General features: G+C 35.7%; 1 protein-coding gene across 1 annotated transcript in view; it reads right to left on the bottom strand.

Annotated features, from left to right (window-relative positions):
• Positions 1–18,016, bottom strand: part of LOC126473222 (rho-related BTB domain-containing protein 1-like) — a 415,532-nt gene that overhangs the window by 122,482 nt on the left and 275,034 nt on the right. The window contains exons 3-5 of the mRNA XM_050100131.1: positions 16,392–16,495; positions 12,914–13,111; positions 2,844–3,051 (exon numbers count right to left, since the gene is read on the bottom strand). Of these exons, the coding sequence (XP_049956088.1) occupies positions 2,844–3,051; positions 12,914–13,111; positions 16,392–16,495 (510 nt within the window). The remainder of the gene's footprint in view (positions 1–2,843; positions 3,052–12,913; positions 13,112–16,391; positions 16,496–18,016) is intronic.

Consider the following 18,016-nt stretch of genomic DNA (forward strand, 5'->3'; position numbering starts at 1 on the left):
TTTTCACGTAAATGCTACTTCCATTGTAAAACCTGGGGCACCTTTGGATGAAATCACAAGAAACATAAATGCTGAAAATATCTCCACTTCATTACAATGTACAATAATTATTGGGGGCACTAATGATGTATATAAAAATGAACTATTCAAAGCCACTAACAATTTGAAATAAATGTTGAACTCCACTAGGAGAACACCTGTAACTGTCATGAGGGTTCCTCATAGACACAACCTTGCAATCACTTCTATTATGAATGATGAAATTATCAAGGCCAATAGACAGTTTGAAAAGATTTGCAAAGCATTCCACAATTCGCATTTCTTACTGTAGAGTTCCTTGAGAGAAAGCAGTTTACACAACATGGCCTACATCTAAATATTAAGGGCAAGATGCTACTATGTCATAAAATCTGAAACATCTTAAATTAATTAGGCAGCTGCAAGGGGAATGACCCCATTATTCTCCCACATCCTTCTTCCCAGTCAACAGCATGCTCCACTGTACAGCAATCATCTTCAGAAGCAACAAGACATCTTACTACACTGACATCAACAACAAGAGTGTCAACTAAGCCACTTGAAGTAAAAACCACCCGCTTGTCAAGCAAAAGAAGAGTGTGACCACCAGGTTACAACAAGAATTTTTTTTTTTTTTTTTCTAACATCGAGGTGAGCAGTGTGACAGTTCCCAAGGACAATAAATCACTAGTGATTTTCTACCACAGTGTTCAAGGTGTAACTAGTAAAATTACTGAATTAGAAGTACTTTTGCTTGATCAGCTAAAGGATATTTCAGTTTTATGATTGAGCGAACATCGGTTAAAGGAAAACCAAGCATGTATTGCTAGAATAACAGGATTTGAAATAATTAGTAGCACCAGTAGAGAGACTGCTATAGGTGGACAAACATGCATATATGTTAGGCAAGGAATTGAATACAAAGAAATGAAGTTCTGTAACATAAATAACATTGAAAAAATGTTTGGTATATTGTGTTTGAAAACTTAAAGTACACAAAATAATCATTGTTTGCATATACTGATCCCCATCAGGCAACTTTATGGCCTTCTTGGACAGTGTAGTAAGACCCTTTAGTGAATTAAGGAATTTTAAAGAAAATATTATTGTAGTTGGAGATTTCAATGTAAATTTTAACATAACCTGTCAAAATGTGTCTGAACTGAATAATCTGCTACAATGACATAATTTATCACCCATTGTCCATGAATGTACTAGACTTGGAAAGACCACTAAAATTACAATTGATCAAATATTTTTTTGACTTGCAAACATTTGATCATAGTGTAGAAGTGATTGGCACAGGATTCTCAGATCATGAAGCAATAAAATTCAGTGTAAATAAATTACTCAGCACAAATTCCATGAAAAGAGAGAAATACTTCTACAGAAGAGGTATAAATGAGGACAACATTAGGATTTCTAATTCATTATTAAAATATTCAAACTAGGATTTGGATAAATATGACAATGCAGGTATGACGTTTGAGTCTTTTTTAGCTTGTTATATACATAACTATGAAACTACATTCCCTCTAAAGAAAATTAAAGTAAAACTCAGAACTAACACTAACACAGGGGATAAGAAAATCTTCAGAGCAATGTAGAAAGTTAAGTAAATCAGCTAGGCAAAATCCTGCTCTGAAACAGTATGTGAACTGTTACAGAGAAGTGTATGCAAAAGTCATTACAGCAGCAAAAAAATTAAGCAACGATTCATACATCAACAGAAACAATGGTAGCAAAAAAATGAAGTCAGTTTGGAATGTGATAAATACAAACTCAGACAGAATGAAAGCAAAAAACACCAACATTGTTCTTAAAAATGAAGGCAAAACTATAAATGATCCTTTACAAATTGCTCCTATATTCAATAGCCACTATACAAGTTTAGTACAAAATCTTACAAAAAAATCAAAGCCACATAAAAGCCAGTCATAATGTCTCTCTAAATCCTAAAACTATGTTTTTGTATCCTGTAACAGTACAAGAGGCAGAGAATACAATCAGCAAAATAAAAAATAAATTTTCCTGTGGTACAGATGACATTCCTGACAAAGTAATTCAATACAGCAAATATATTGTTCCTCAGCTTGTTGATATAATTAATGTTTCTTTCAGCCCTGGTACTTTCCCTAGAGAACTTAAGCTGTCAATAATAAAAACAGTACATAAAAACAGTGACCATTATGATGTAAAAAACTACAGACCCTTATCAAAGTTCTCATGTTTCTCAAAAATTTTTTGAAAGAATAATGTATGAAAGACTCTCTGCTTTTTTTGAACAAATGTGGAATATTTGCCAATGAATAAAATGATTTTAGAAAAAATAGATCAACTGAAACTGCTATACATAATTTTCTAAAACTTGTTCTAAATTCCATTGATCACAATGAAATAAACTGTGGATTGTTTTTAGACTTATCTAAGGCATTTGATGTTACTGATTATGAAATTTTGCTTGAAAAACTATACTGTTATGGAGTCCGTGGCACTGCTAATATGCGATTTAAATCATACTTATCTGATAGATACCAGAAAGTGGAGATAGTTCATAGCCAGATTTCTATAGCTTATAATGAAGTACTTGTGCTGACAGAATTTTCAGCAATGGCCAACATCCAAAACAAGAAATATATGGCTCTGTTATGAAAGGCCTTATTGGCGTGGGACTGTATAAAACTAAATGAATCCATATTTTTCCAGTGATTTATTAAAAAAAATATTAATTTTGAATTTTAATATCTTTATTATTTCAGTTTGCTATGTAATTGTTGTTGGCACAAGTTCAGTTAAAATTTTTAAGTACCACCTAGGCTAATTACCTGTAGCAAAGGACGCTGAACTTTCTTCAGATTTGTCATCCAAAATCTCTGCTGTCTCCGAGCAATAAGAGCAGCACGAATTGCATTTTCAAACACTTCATTCACACCATAATAAGTGAGAACACTGGTCTCATAGTAGGGTATACCCAGTTCCTTAGCAATTGTGCGGGCCTGGTCAGGCATCACCAGATCACTTTTTCTAGTTGGCCTGAAAGCAAGGCATATACTCAGATTTTCATTTATTCATTCATTCATCCAAAAAATCTTTCCAGATTGTGGGACGCAGAACAAACATGAAACAAAACAATAAAATACAGTATTATTTCAGTAAATACATAAATTTTAGCTTTATCCACAGAAGAGCCTGCACTACTTGCGGTAGCTGTATTGTCTTGTTTAAAATCTATTGTACAGTATCTCAGATATTCTAAAAATTCTGCTAATGGATAGAAGCAATGATCGAATAAGAATGCCCTTAGCGTTTTACAAAAGAGTGTGAATGATGATATGATTTTTACCTTGTGTGGCAGACTGTTGTAAATTTGTATACCACTGTTTATTGTGGAAGTTTTGTACAGTGATGTCCTTACTGACTGGACATGAAGCTTATCCTTTTGTCTTGTATCATGCTCATGGGTATTAAAATTTTTATTTATGTCTTTTAAATTCTTTCTAACACACTTCCAGATTTCTAGTATGTACATGCAGGGAAGTGGGAGGATTGATGACTTGAAAGAGGGGTTTGCAAGAGTCTGTTTGTCAAGCATGTTGCTCTGCTCTAACAGCTATTTTCTGGGTTAGGAAAGTGAGTGAACTAGGTGGTGTATTACACCAGAATATAATTCCTTACAGTAGGATGCTATGGAATTGAGCAAAGTACGCATTTCAACAGTGCCTAAAACTTGCTTTAACAGAGAGAAACCATAGACTATAACATATTTTATTTAGTGTTCCATTCATTTTGTTTATATGTGTATGCCGCATTAAGTTATTTTGAAGCCATATGCCTAAAAACTTCGTTTTCAAAGAATATGAAACTGTGTTGGAGTTTATTGTCACACAGGAGTTGCATGCACCACCTTTTAAACAAAAGTTTAGAATTTTTTTTTGTGTGTTTATCAGTAGTTTCTTTCCTTCAAACCATCTGTTTAGATATGCTGTAGTTTTATTTACAGCTGCATGTAGCTGACTTGGGATGTTTCTGCATCTGTTTGTGACTTAGAGTTTAGGTCTACATTGTTTATGTAAAGGAGAAAGAGGGTTGGCCCAAGACTGGAACTTGTGCTCCAATATGTCAAAGGTTATACTTAAGTCTGCCAATGTCAGTGGCAGTGCCAGTGGCACTTCTGTTTTTTGTCCATTGTTTGCAGAGCATTGTGTATAAAATCATAGATGGCACTAGTTACTGATTTATTTTTCCTAAATCCAAGATGAATATCAGTGAGAATTTTGTTTTTCTCTAAAAATTTCTTTAACCTATTACACATAACTTTTTCTACGATTTTACTAGATCTTGATAACAAGGCAATTGGTCTATAGTTTCCTGTATTTGATGTGTCTCCTTTCTCATGAATACAGACCACCTTTGTCATTTTTAAACATTATGGAAACATGCCCGTCAGAAAAGATGAATTGACTATATCTGCAGGAGGCAGTGAAATGTTTGTAATACATTTATTTATGACTCACTCAGGAACCGATGTTTATAAACCAAGTACATTTTGAAACTAATATGTATCACATCATGAAGTTTATTATGAACACAATCCATTGAAACATATAAATAAACAATTATTTTAGCGTACTGCTGAGCAGTTCAACACAGACATTACGGTGACTGTTTTGGTATTATATTACATTTCATTTGCAATTATGTTTCTTCTGCTCACTACCATTACAAAAAGAGCAAGAGTAGAACATTTCATCTGTTTCATATAGATACATGTATTTGAACTGAAAAAAAATTCATAAATAGCTCTGCACTATATTTCTATCTTGCAAAATTGTAAATCAATATTTATTTTATTTTTATTACATATACTACTCTTCCATACAGTTTATTTATATGATTATATGGATCTTTAATAAATAAAAATCACTGTGGTTAACGATAATCTATGCACAGCATAATACTGACGAGCAACGTGAAGTTTGAAAAATAATTATTATATAAGGGCATTCAAAAAAGAAATGAGCTGGAGGCATAATCATAGAAACCAGTACCTGTTGTTAGAAGTATCGACCCTGGCTGTTGAGACACTTGTCCCACTGTCATACGAGGTGGTGAACGGCCGTCTCATAACCAGTTCTGCATGTTCAGCTGGATGTTGTTGTCTGAGGTAAATCATTTGCCCCTCAGAGCCTTTTTAAGGGGACCAAAAATGGTGAAATCAGAGGGAGAGAGGTCTGGACTGTATGGAGGGTGACCGAGAACCTCCCATTTGAATTTCCGCAGGAGTGCCATGACTGTGTTGGCCGTATGAGGCTTTGCATTGTTATGGAGCAGAATGACCCAATGGGTGAGATTGCCTGGTCGTTCTGATTTGATCGCTTGGCGAAGGGTGGTCAAGGTTTGCAATAATGCCGGGCATTCACTGTTGTCCTGTGCTGCAGGAAGTGAATCAGAAGGAGGCCATCTTGGTCAAAGAAGAACGTCAGCATAACCTTTCCTGCACTCATGTGGATGACGACATCCAGCTGTACGTGTGGAACTGGTTAACATCACAGCCGCAGGAATTTTATGAGACAGCCATTCACTGCCTTGTGTCACAGTGGGACAAGTGTCTCCACAGCCAGGGTCAATACTTCTACCACACAGGTACTGCTTTCTGTAATTATGCCTCTGGCTTGGTTCTTTTTGAACGCCCCTTATAGATCATTAATATCAAAATGTTTAAATAAATAAATGTACTTGTTTAAACCTATTAGTTTCTGATAGTGAGCTACCATGAAAAACTGCTGTCTCAGTGGAACCTATGGTGTAATATTATTCTTAACCAACACACAGATTTTAATATTATTTCATACCATTTATATGCAAGAGTCTATGCTGGTCATACTGCTGTTCTTTCAACAATAATAACAAAACCATTATTTTTTCAAGCTACTTCATATATATTTTCTAAAAATAAATGTGAAGCTTTTGCAGCAGGTGTCATTCTCATTAACATATTTATAGGTGTACTGCCATGACATCTTATAAAATACTTACAAGGTAAAATAATCAAGGTTTTGACCATTCTGCAGTGGCCTTCCTCAAGGCATAAAGGAATTAGCTGAAGAGCAGGTGCTTCAATACAAGGTATGATAAAAAAAGTAACAGGACTTTTTTAATTTCATAGGCTTTTTACATTTGATTTCCAATTTTTTCCAGCTGCTTTGAATATTTAGTTTATTGTTAACAGTCAAAAAGGTTATACAAGTTTTTGAGTGCTCAATGAATTTTTACTTTCAAAAAAGATGGATCAAAGAATTTTCATAAAATTTTGCATGAAAAATGGAATCAAGTACAGCACTCCATCGAAATGTTGACTGTGGGTTTTGGTGAATTTACTACGAGTAAGACAAGAGTTTACGAGTGATATAAATATTTTAAAGAGATTTGAGAAGACACTGAAGATGAGAACCACCCTGGATGCCATAGCACATCAGTTACTGACAACAACGAGGAAGAAGTAAAGAAAATGGAACTAGGTAATCACTGACTCACTATCAGAGGGTTTGCTGGTGATATGAGCATATCCTCTGGCTCATGCCAAACAATTTTTCTTTAATGTTTTGGGCATGAAATGTGTAGTGTCAAAGTTTGTTCAGAAATTGTTATTTTCGACCATAGACATCAGTCATGATTTGCTGAGTGAAGGCAACAATGATGCACAACTTCTAAAGAAGGTTATAACAGCTGATGAAACATGAATATACATGTATGACATCTAAACCAAGGGCCAATCATTCCAATGAAAACTGCATGAAGAGCCAAAACCAAAAAATAAAAAATAAAAAAATAAAAATAAAAAAATCAACAAGGTTGATCACATGTGGATGTTCTTCTCACAGTTTCCTTTGATTTCAATGCAACAGTGCATCAATAATTCCTGCCTTACGATCATACAGTCAATAAGGAATACTGCATAGAAGTTATGTGCTGTCTGCGTGAAACAATATGAAGAAAAAATGGTGGCAAAATCACTTGTGGAAACTGCATCATAATAATGCTCCTATTTACATCTCAATGACTGTCCATGATTTTTTGGCAAAAAACAAAATCGTTCAGTTGGCTCAGCCACCATATTTGCCAGACATGGCCCCCTGTGACTCCCTTCTATTCCCATGGCTGAAGAGAACCATGAAAGAACATAGTTTTGCCACCACCTATGAGATAAAAACAGAATAACTGAAGGAGCTGAACACCATAATGAAAAGTGAGTTCCAGAAGTACTTCCAAGATAGAAACAAGTGCTGGAACATGTGTACTGTATGTGAGGGGCATTAATCTGATTTTGATGAATAAATAAAGATCCTTTAAGAAAAATTAAAATTTCTGTTACTTTTTGAGCACAAAATGGATATTGCATTTCTAACGGTGTCATAAGACCACCAGCAACACATTTCTTATATTTTACTGATCCTAAATCACCAACAGTCACTTTTTGAAATGAGGGAGGGGATGCATGGGTTATATTACTTGCTAGTAACAGGTGGGCCACTATAAATTGGTGACAAGCTTAACACTCCACGTTTTCCTGTTAGTTGTAGAGAAATGGCGCCATTTGTGTTGTGCTATTCAGCTACAACAGTACTAACACCAAGGTTCTACCACACAACTGTTTGCTCACAAAGGTTGACAAAGCCTCTGCCTATGGCTTTTCACCTGCCAATTATGACCTAGGCAGATAAGAGATAAAGAGATAGTAGAAAGTTGCCATAAACAAAAGGGTAGGCCTATTACCACTTCTGATTGAGCATTTGAATCATGCTGCACATTTTCATAGTAGTTAATACTTTGCTTGTAAAGAGCTTTCAGTAGAGCTTGAAAGATCAGCTGTCTGCGTGCATGTTATTCTATTGCCCAAATGGTGCAATAATAGATTTAATGCTTAGGTTCTCCTGATGACAAAAATCAGTTTATGCTGAACTAAGATTTACAGACACAACACAAGACACAAAAATAATTTGGTGTATAGACTTGTCAAATTTGTATATTGTTCAAAGAGGAGTTATGTACTTTGATGGCAAAATATTTAGCAAGCTTCAATATAGCTTAAAGCAAGAAACTAGGAATTACAACAAATTCAGAAGAATACTAAAAACATTTCACTAGCCACTCTTCTTACAAATTATCTGTATATTTAGATTAAGGGCTGAAAATTAATGCTAGCTACATGGCAAGAAGAGTGTTCACTGTAAACCTGCATGACAAGTAGCGATGTGATATGACCAGGACATAATATGTATGTAAGTATTTTCTTTGAAAAATACCAATGGAATCAAATGAACATTAGACTAGCAATATCAGATAAATAGCAGCTACATAGTATTACTGGGGTGGTAGTAGCTTTTTCAAAGTACCAACTTTCTTTCTAATTTTCCTTATTAAATTCAGCTGTCATAAGCATGAATGGAATTCAGCTGCTTAATGATACTTTGTGCTTAATAAAGTTTACATTTGTCTTTTATTAATCCACACCTTGACTCATTCCACATCAACATATACACTCCACAAACCACTGTATATTGTGTGGCACAGGATACCACATATCACTGCTAGTCATTTCCTTTCCAATACCACTCACAAGTAAAGTGAGGGCAAAATGACTGTTTAAAAGCTTCCATACAAGCACTAATTTCTCACATCTTATCTTTGTGATTCTTACACAAAACGCACACTGGCGGCAACAGAATCATTCTTCAGTTGGCCTCAAATGCTGGTTCTCTAAATTCCTGCAATAGTGCCTCACAAAAAGAGCATAATCTATCCTACAGGAATTCCTATTTGAGTTCATGAAGTATCTTCATAATACTTGCATGCTGATCGAACCTACCTGTTAAAAAGTTTTGTAACATCTTTAAAGGTCTGCCTTTTTCGGTGTATCTATGGAACACTGACTGAATGAATGAGACCACATACACTAAATAATGTTTCTATTTGTTTATTCTGATGAAAATGCACCTGTTACTAGTAAATTAATTTAACTGTAAGTGACTTCCACTGTTAACAAAATAATTGTTGGTTAATTACCTGTTCTACTTCTGATCTGATTCTAGTATCTGTTTTCAGTGAATAAAGAGCAATTTAGGTGAGAATGGGAAGTCATTTTATTTGGTTTACTGGAAAAAGTTATCATAATTCCTGAAGTCCCCCTTGATGACAAGACTTCTAGATCATAGTGGGTAAATGAGTGAATAGAAATGAACAAACTAAGTACATTTTAATCTTAAATTATCGACTTAGAAACATAGTTCACAGCATGAAATTACACTGAGAAACTGCAAAATCTATAGGCTAGTATAAACATATACTTGTTTATAAAATAGATAATATAATACTCAAAATGTTAATCAACAGCTGTCTAAAATTATTAATAATATTTCTAGAAATAGAATACTTATGAATAAAAATTTCATTTAGTAAATATTAAACACAAATAATTACCAAGACTAATAATTAAACAATGGAAACACCAGGTACAAATTTCAACAATGAAGGAAAATACAGATTGCTACTTACCATACAGAAGACATATTCAGTTGCAGACAGGCACAATTAAAAGTCATTTACACAAAGTTTCAGCCACAGCCTTCATCAGCAAAACAGAAACACATGCCATTCACACACACAAGCAAGCAGACCTCATGCACACATGACTGCCAACTCCAACAGCTCGGGCCAGAATTGTGAGCATGAAGTATGTTACCTGTGTGCTTCTCTTTTGGTGATGAAGGCTGTGGCCAAAAGCTTTATGTAAATGTCTTTTAATTGTGCCTGTCTACAACTTAACATGTCTTCTTTATGGTAAGTAGCAATATATCTTTTCCTATAAGACTAATAATTACATGTTGCACTTCTTAGAACTTGCCTTAATTATATTTTTTAGCTACTTGCTCGTTATTATCTGTTGCATGAGACATATTGCCAACTTCTTTATGATGTTACTCATATCCCAGTTCATGCACTGTATTGCAATATGCATTTTTATCAAGTATTCATTCGAGAAATATGCAGGCAAGATATACAAAAACTCTCTGTAAACAGATACAATTTTCCAATATGTGCCAATCCAAAGATGGACACGAAATTTATAATCAATGGTATCTAGTATCTTACTACGCTACACAGGCCAATTGCATCTTCACACCCAGTACTAGTATCCTCAAACCTTATCTCCAGCGTATCCCCTCATGTGACTATTCACATACCCCTTTTCCAAAAGGTGCAATATTTCACCAAGCAATGATACTGTCATCAGCAGGTGTGCTGAAAAATTGACAACCAATTGGTGAGAGCAGGACTTCTACCTCCATGCTCCCCTCTTCCCTCAGTCACCTTCAGTTATCTGTGACTTGTTTGTGACCCCTCTAAACAAGTTTTATGCCCAGGAACAAATCCAATATGTAATATATTTGTTAGAACTCTGTTGATATTAGAAGCCTCTCTGACATTGCTGTACGTAGCTGTTGCCCATTGGTGAAATATATTTACTCTCTTATGAGGTGGTCCCATTGTTTAGCAAACAGTGCCAGACTATAAATCCAAAAAGGTCTGTCATTTATCACTTCTTTCATCTCTGGAAATGATTTGTTAGTGCAAAGAAAGCCAAACAATACTGTGGTGGTTTGGAGTCCACACTAAACTAAATCGTGTAGGACCAAGCTAATAGTCTCTATGGTGAAAGTAGTTCACTCGCAGTTAAAATGGGCTTGGCATGACTGCTTCACACACCTACAACAATCTATCACACAACATATTTTAGAGGGGAACATTCCACGTGGGAAAAATATATCTAAAAACAAAGATGATGAGACATACCAAACAAAAGCGCTGGCAGGTCGATAGACGCACAAACAAACACAAACATACACACAAAATTCAAGCTTTCACAACAAATGGTTGCTTTATCAGGAAAGAGGGAAGGAGAGGGAAAGACGAAAGGATGTGGGTTTTAAGGGAGAGGGTAAGGAGCCATTCCAATCCCGGGAGCGGAAAGACTTACCTTAGGGGGAAAAAGGGACAGGTATACACTCGCACACACACACATATCCATCCGCACATACACAGACACAAGCAGACATTTGTAAAGGATTTTTGTTTATGTTTCTATGGCAAGAACTCTATGTTGCCAAAGTAGTAGGTGACTATGGCTTTCAGGTGGTATTGTCAACAGCCTTTTGCAGCTCACAACTGAAAGCCAGAAACTGCATTGGCAGCTGTCAGACTCTTCTTTCATCATACGGAGAGTAGTTTGTAGTGTTCAAACTTATCTCCAGGCTGTGTCTACCTTCACATTTTCTCTCATCCCCTACCCTCTACTACCGACACCCCTTTTTTATGTAAGGAAGAAATCATAATTTACTCACTCACTTCTTTATTTTCATTTTCTCCTGCCTCCCCTTCCCTCCAGTCACACTCTCTCTAACTTAAAAGGATTCTTTTTGCCCTGTGTTATTTTCTCCTGTCTTCCTAGTCATTAATTGCATTATTACTTCCACATCTCACTCTCCTTCCTCTTTAATTCATCATTACTTCTCATCCTGTCCTTCTGATTACCTTAGGCTGGAAATGACACAGTACTTCCCAAAGTACTATTTGAGGCCTACTACTCTCTCTGATGACTTCTCCTTTATCTTCAGCTCTCTTTATCCCAGCAATGGGTGAGTCCCTCTCAATCTAGGATCTGAAGTCATGTCACCACTCTTTTACCAAACCTCTTTCTTTTCCAAAGAAGAATGCTCGCATTATTGTTTTCTAATTTAAATGTTTCTGTTGGCAGTACTATAAATTACACCTCCTGAAGAAGATTACTGAGTAGCAAATCTATGTCTCTTTAATCTTGTCAATCCCCTCAGTAACAAAATTACTACAAGATGACATGGGTGGACAGTACTTGCCCTCAGGAGATGAAATTACAAGACATCTAATAGACACATATAAAAGAAAAAAAACTGTTCTAGCTTGTTGACCTGTTAGTTCCTTCCTCAGGGAGGAAAGAGAAACAGCTCAAGGAAGGTTAGAAAAGAAGAGCAGATCACTAAGACCCCAGGTTGAGAGTAACCCAAACACTATTTCTCAGCTGAATACAGTTGTCATTTAGTATTTTTCATTTCCACAGTTCACAGTTCTGTAATTAACTCCACTTATCATTTACGAACTACAACTCAGTAAACATGCTTTAGGTCTGTTCACATATTAGAAGCACAGTTTAAATATCTTCAGGTCCTTTCATGAAAAAAAGGTGAAGATAAGTAGGGTGAAGGTAAATATTTAATGGACTCCTTGTTACTGATATCTGTACACTAGCAGAAAGCATAATGACTTGATGCATTTTAAACCTAATGCTTTTATCTGTGAAACTACCATAACACAAATGGTTTTTATGACAAATGCCTAAAATGGGACTGTGAATCATGTAGCTCTAAAAATTATTATAAGAAGGGTGTTGTCCTGAAATACAGTATAACTAACTAGTTACATACATAAATGGCGTCTGATTAAACAGACATCAGCATAAATGATGTAACACTATAAGCATCACAAATAATTACATATGCTAACAATACATATAACAGTGTTGTAACACTCCTTACAGTACCTCCGTCATTCATTCTTTAAGACCTTGATGGATTTTTTGGTCAAAATTCTTGCTTTTAATTGAAGCATGTCCTCAATTTGCACAATAATGATGATTAAGTCATCAAAAAAAATACCGAGAGTTATTAGAAACTGAACAGCACTACCCACAGGAGGCAATAAACCTTTTAGAAGTACTTCCAAAAGTACTGTCAATGTTCCATAAAATGGAACGTGGTAAAAAGAAAATGAGAAGAAGGTGGTTGTGTTTTTAGTAAATACATACCTCACAAAAGGACTACGATCCCTGAAGAAGCTAAGATATGTCTCATCTCTGTACATGTAACGCAGATCACTCTTGCACCCAACAAGCAGAACTGGTGTTTGAGGACAAAATCGCCTTATCTCAGGGTACCACATAATCTTACAGTTTCTCAGTGAAACTGGATTTGTAATGGAAAAACACAACAGCACCACATCTGACCTGCATAAAACATTAATTAAATCAAGTTAAATAAATGTGCTATTCTTATAAATAATTATCTAAATATATGCGTGTGCGCACACACAAACACACACACACACACACACACACACACACACACACACACACACAGAGAGAGAGAGAGAGAGAGAGAGAGAGAGAGAGAGAGAGATAGAGAGAGAGGATCTTTCATGAAGTTAATTTCAGAAAGAAAGTTGTGTTTCTTGCAAGTACATTTAAACAACTCAGCCAAAATGTGTCTGGGCTGTAGAACATAGAAAGTAATACATCAAACAAAAATTAATGATTATCCAACAGAAAGCACTGATCACTTGAAGTGTAACCGTCAGTGACCTGAAACATAAAGAACTAATCACGTAGAATACAGGAAACTGTTCACCAGTACCCACATAGGAACTACTAACATGAAATCAGATGAAACTTAAAATAGCAAGCATAGGCATTTTTGTTCCTAATGAGTTTATGTCCACTATGAACTAACTTGAGACTGATACACACGCACATGTCACCTTGTGCTGAGTGCAGGCACTGGGGTCCACTGTGTATTAATACTGGGAAAGGGATGTTGAGGAGGGTCTGGAGGCCTCTTTAGACTTCCTTACAGGCAGTCTTGACCAGCGTGGCATGTCGACCAGTGCTGGGCAAGCTCCTGATGTTAACACAGAATTTCACACTGTGAACTATGCTGCACTTGTCTCTCGTCAAGATTGTTGTGAATGCTTGCTTCTGTCAATTTTATTGTTGTATTGTATTTTTATTGGTCTTTTGTACAGCAAGTAAAAACCTATAAAAATTTTGCACTGTCATTATATATTTACAATAAAAATGTACACATATAGGTTACTGTAAAATGTAACGTTATTAAAAGATATCTATATATTGTTACACACTCTCAACATCTATTGGCTCTACACAGCAACTTGGTATTATCAAAATAAGGACAGTATAACAAGTGAATCAATAGAAGTAAGGATTCATGACAATATTGTAAATAGAGAAACGGGATACAGCTTACTTAGTGTCAAATCCCACACTAGCAGCCATATATCACAAGCATGCTTATCAATTGTTGACATGCCAGGCAGGAGAAACTGACTGAATCTCATAGCCCACCTTCCCATCACCCCCTGCTCCAACACCAGTGTAGTTTGGATCCTTGCACATTCACCCAGGAGGATGGGGCAGCTACCCCTAATACATAAATCGAGGAACATATGTGACATCCCAACAGTTCACCAGAAGATGAGGAGTGTGATAGTCATTGAATTATTGTGCGTTTGCATCATAGATATTCAGCTGTAATTCTTAGAGCTTTTCATCAGCAGTGTAGATTGGTAAAGTCTACATTCAAATATTGAGACCAATACTTGTTGCAGTAGTTCTTATTTCCCCATATGCTGAACTTTCACAAAAGCATGCATCAGGTTCATAAAATTAGTGATTAATATCACGTTCTTCTTACAATTGAAACCAAGGAAGTAAATTCTTTCACATAAGTTATCAAATACAGCTTGTAAAGAGAAATAAGTGACTATTCTGCCATTTAAATTTTTTACTTATAACCATTTAAGAAAATGTTGAGTATAGCCAATGACTTAGCAATATCATAATCCAACCACATTAATAATCTTGTGATGTTGTAACAACATCAAAGATTGTTGTTCAGCCCATGCATATCCATCCTCATAATGAGATCCATGAATCATGATGTGGGAGTAAAGATGTAGATATATGTGTGGTGAGATTAAGTGTAAATATGTACAATTTGTGCAACATTTTCCCTCATTACTGTAGTGTACCATTGCTGTATTACTGTATATGGAACACTAATAGGTGAAGTTCAATAAAGTTAAGTAATATATGAGCAGATAAGGATGTTATCATCACTCTGACAGACAGAGATTACAAATTTTGTGTCTCTGAGCAATAAGATTCTATGTTCAGCCTTGGTTTACATGTGTTGCTCACTGACGTTTCTTGAAATTTACTCATACCATTGTTTCTATTCTTCTCATTATTTTTCCATCATATTATTGTGTGGAACTTGGAGTTTACTGATCACTGATACAAACAAATAAAGAACATTCAATGGAAATAAATTGTTTTGCATTACGGTAAAAATGGAACTGATGTGGAATCATTGTAACAGTTTTGAAAAATTAATCTAAATTCATGTGTTTCCAAAATGTATCTTTGTATCCTCTCAGTGTGGTATCCTTCACTTCGTATGAATTGGTGCAGTATCCAACAGGTAACACCTGGTGAGGGAGATAAGGCAAGATAATTATATGAAGGACAGCTGTTTCAAGAGACACAGAATTATGCCTATAGATGGTATCTTCTACATTGTTGAAAACAAATAAGATCTGGAGAATAAAGTGGATGCAGAACTGTCTGCATTCACAGATTCCAAAAAATATTGCTTTGGCTGCCTCTGAGATCCCACATTACTGAGGAAGAACATCGTTCAGAGGCCAATGTTGTTTCATTTATTTGAGATTAATTTGGAAAACTCGCCAGTTCCTGAACAAAAAAGTATTTTATATGGCTGTTTCTATGTTTGATTTTCAAAAGACTTTATCTCATGTCTAAATCTATCATATTATTAATGAACATGGGGATCAGTAATTGCTAAAAAGTTACAATAATAATTAATACTTTCACTCTGAACAAAATTATTGCACAGCAGTATCCAATTGGCTGAAGGCAAATGAACAGTATGGAGAGAATGACTAAAGCCCTTCTAGTGGTTCTATTAGTTGCACATTGTCGAAACGTGTAACAATAGAACATCATTGCTTTTTTTGTTTTGTTTTGAAAGTGCATTAATGGACACAAACTTCCTTCAAAAATTTTTCTGAGTGCTCTTAGGAAATGTGCATATTTCATTTTAAGATGCAAAGAGCATCTCAGAATTTCCATATACATTAAATGTTCTGATTAGTTGCACACAATTTCAATTTTCTTTCAGTACATCACTAACAATTACAAAGAAAATATCAATCAACATGAATGTGATGAGCTAATAGGGTACTTCACATAAGTGAAATCACAAAATTGAATAAACAAGTTTCTTAATTCAACAGTATCTCATAAGTCATGATGAGGTGGTATGTCTCCAAACGTTTACACTATTAGCTAGAAACAAAATATTGATTAATCTCTGTGATTAAGAATATGGAATGAGGTACACTTTGCATATTTGTTAACATGAACAGTTACGGAATATTAGAAAATATTGAACATGTGTTAAACGTACCTTCCATATGCAAATCTGCGATCCTTCTCATGATCACCAAATGTATCCCACAATCGAAGAGACACGTTGACTCCATCAACCACCTCCCAGGACCGTTCCAACACCTACAAATAATGAGTGGGATTAGTATACAGTATGTCATCAACTGTAGATTACAAGAATTCATTTAAGAATAGGGAGCTATCCCAGATTAAATTACACAATACATTCAGCATCTTATAAAATGAAAGCTGTACAGACATACACCAAAGAGATAATTGTATGAACAATGTTATGCCAGAGACAGAAAAAATGTGTTAGGCACAAAGAAAGCTCAGGAAAGGAAATATCAAGATGAACAAGGCCACTATTAAAGAGAAAATGTGAGTTCCATACAAATGATAGCAGGACAAGACTGAATATGGTGTATTGAACCTAACTGTTTGGAAATGTCTTTGGAAAAATATAAGAACACATAAAGAAAATTTTACTAGAAAAATAATTCTAAACAATAATGTTATGACTCACATGATCCAGTGAGATATAGTACACCAGATAAAATGTTTTCCATTTTAAGATGTTGCAGATCTGATCATGGATGTGGCTGCCTGGGAGCAGTTCATGCTTTGTGTCTGTTGCATCAACATCGAGACATTCAAAATAAACCAGGAGAAGTTCAGGTCTTGTGTAAGTTGCATCAACATGGTGACTCTCAAAATAAAATAACTTTTCTCCATTTATATAGTCTGCTGTACTCCAGAGTAGAATTTCTAGCAACTACCAAAAGAAGCATCGTTCTAAGACACATACTACAAATGAAGTTGCGACGTGATCACAGTTTTGGTGGTGCAGGTAATATAGTCAGTTACAACAAGGGTGTAAAGTAAATTGTCCTTCAAGACAACCCAGAGCTGTTACATCCACAGCAGTAATCAGTGTTTGTATCTCTACAGCAAATTTCAAACAGTTGTGATCCAAAATGAAATTTTCACTCTGCAGCGGAGTGTGCGCTGATTTGAAACTTCCTAGCAGATTAAAACTGTGTGCTGGACCAAGACTCGAACTCGGGACCTTTGCTTTTCGCAGGCAAGTGCTCTACCAACTGATCTACCCAAGCACACTCACGACCCGTCCTCACAATTTTACTTCCGCCAGTACCTTGTCTCCTACCTTCCAAACTTCTCAGAAGTACTCCTGTGAAACTTCCAGGACTAGCACTACTGGAAGGAAGGATATTGCAGAGATATGGCTTAGCCACAGCCTTGGGGGATGTTCCCAGAATGAAATTTTCACTCTGCAACCGAGTCTTCATTGATTTGAAACTTCCTGGCAGATTAAAACTATGTGCCAGACCGAGACTCGAACTCGGGACCTTTGACTTTTGCGGGCAAGTGCTCTACCAACTGAGCTACCCAAGCACGACTCACAACTGGTTGTGAGTTGTGCTTGGGTAGCTCAGTCGGTAGAGCACTTGCCCACAAAAGGCAAAGGTCCCGAGTTCGAGTCTTGGTCTGGCACACAGCTTTAATCTGCCAGGAAGTTTCAGTTGTCATCCATTGTGTAATGTCTTGGTAATAGTAAAACATATCTCCAATACGCTAATGTTGTCAAATGATTTGGTGCCGACAACATGAATCCTAAGTTTC

The sequence above is a fragment of the Schistocerca serialis genome, chromosome 4 (assembly GCF_023864345.2).
Source record: "Schistocerca serialis cubense isolate TAMUIC-IGC-003099 chromosome 4, iqSchSeri2.2, whole genome shotgun sequence".
NCBI classification, from domain to species: Eukaryota; Metazoa; Arthropoda; class Insecta; order Orthoptera; family Acrididae; genus Schistocerca; species Schistocerca serialis.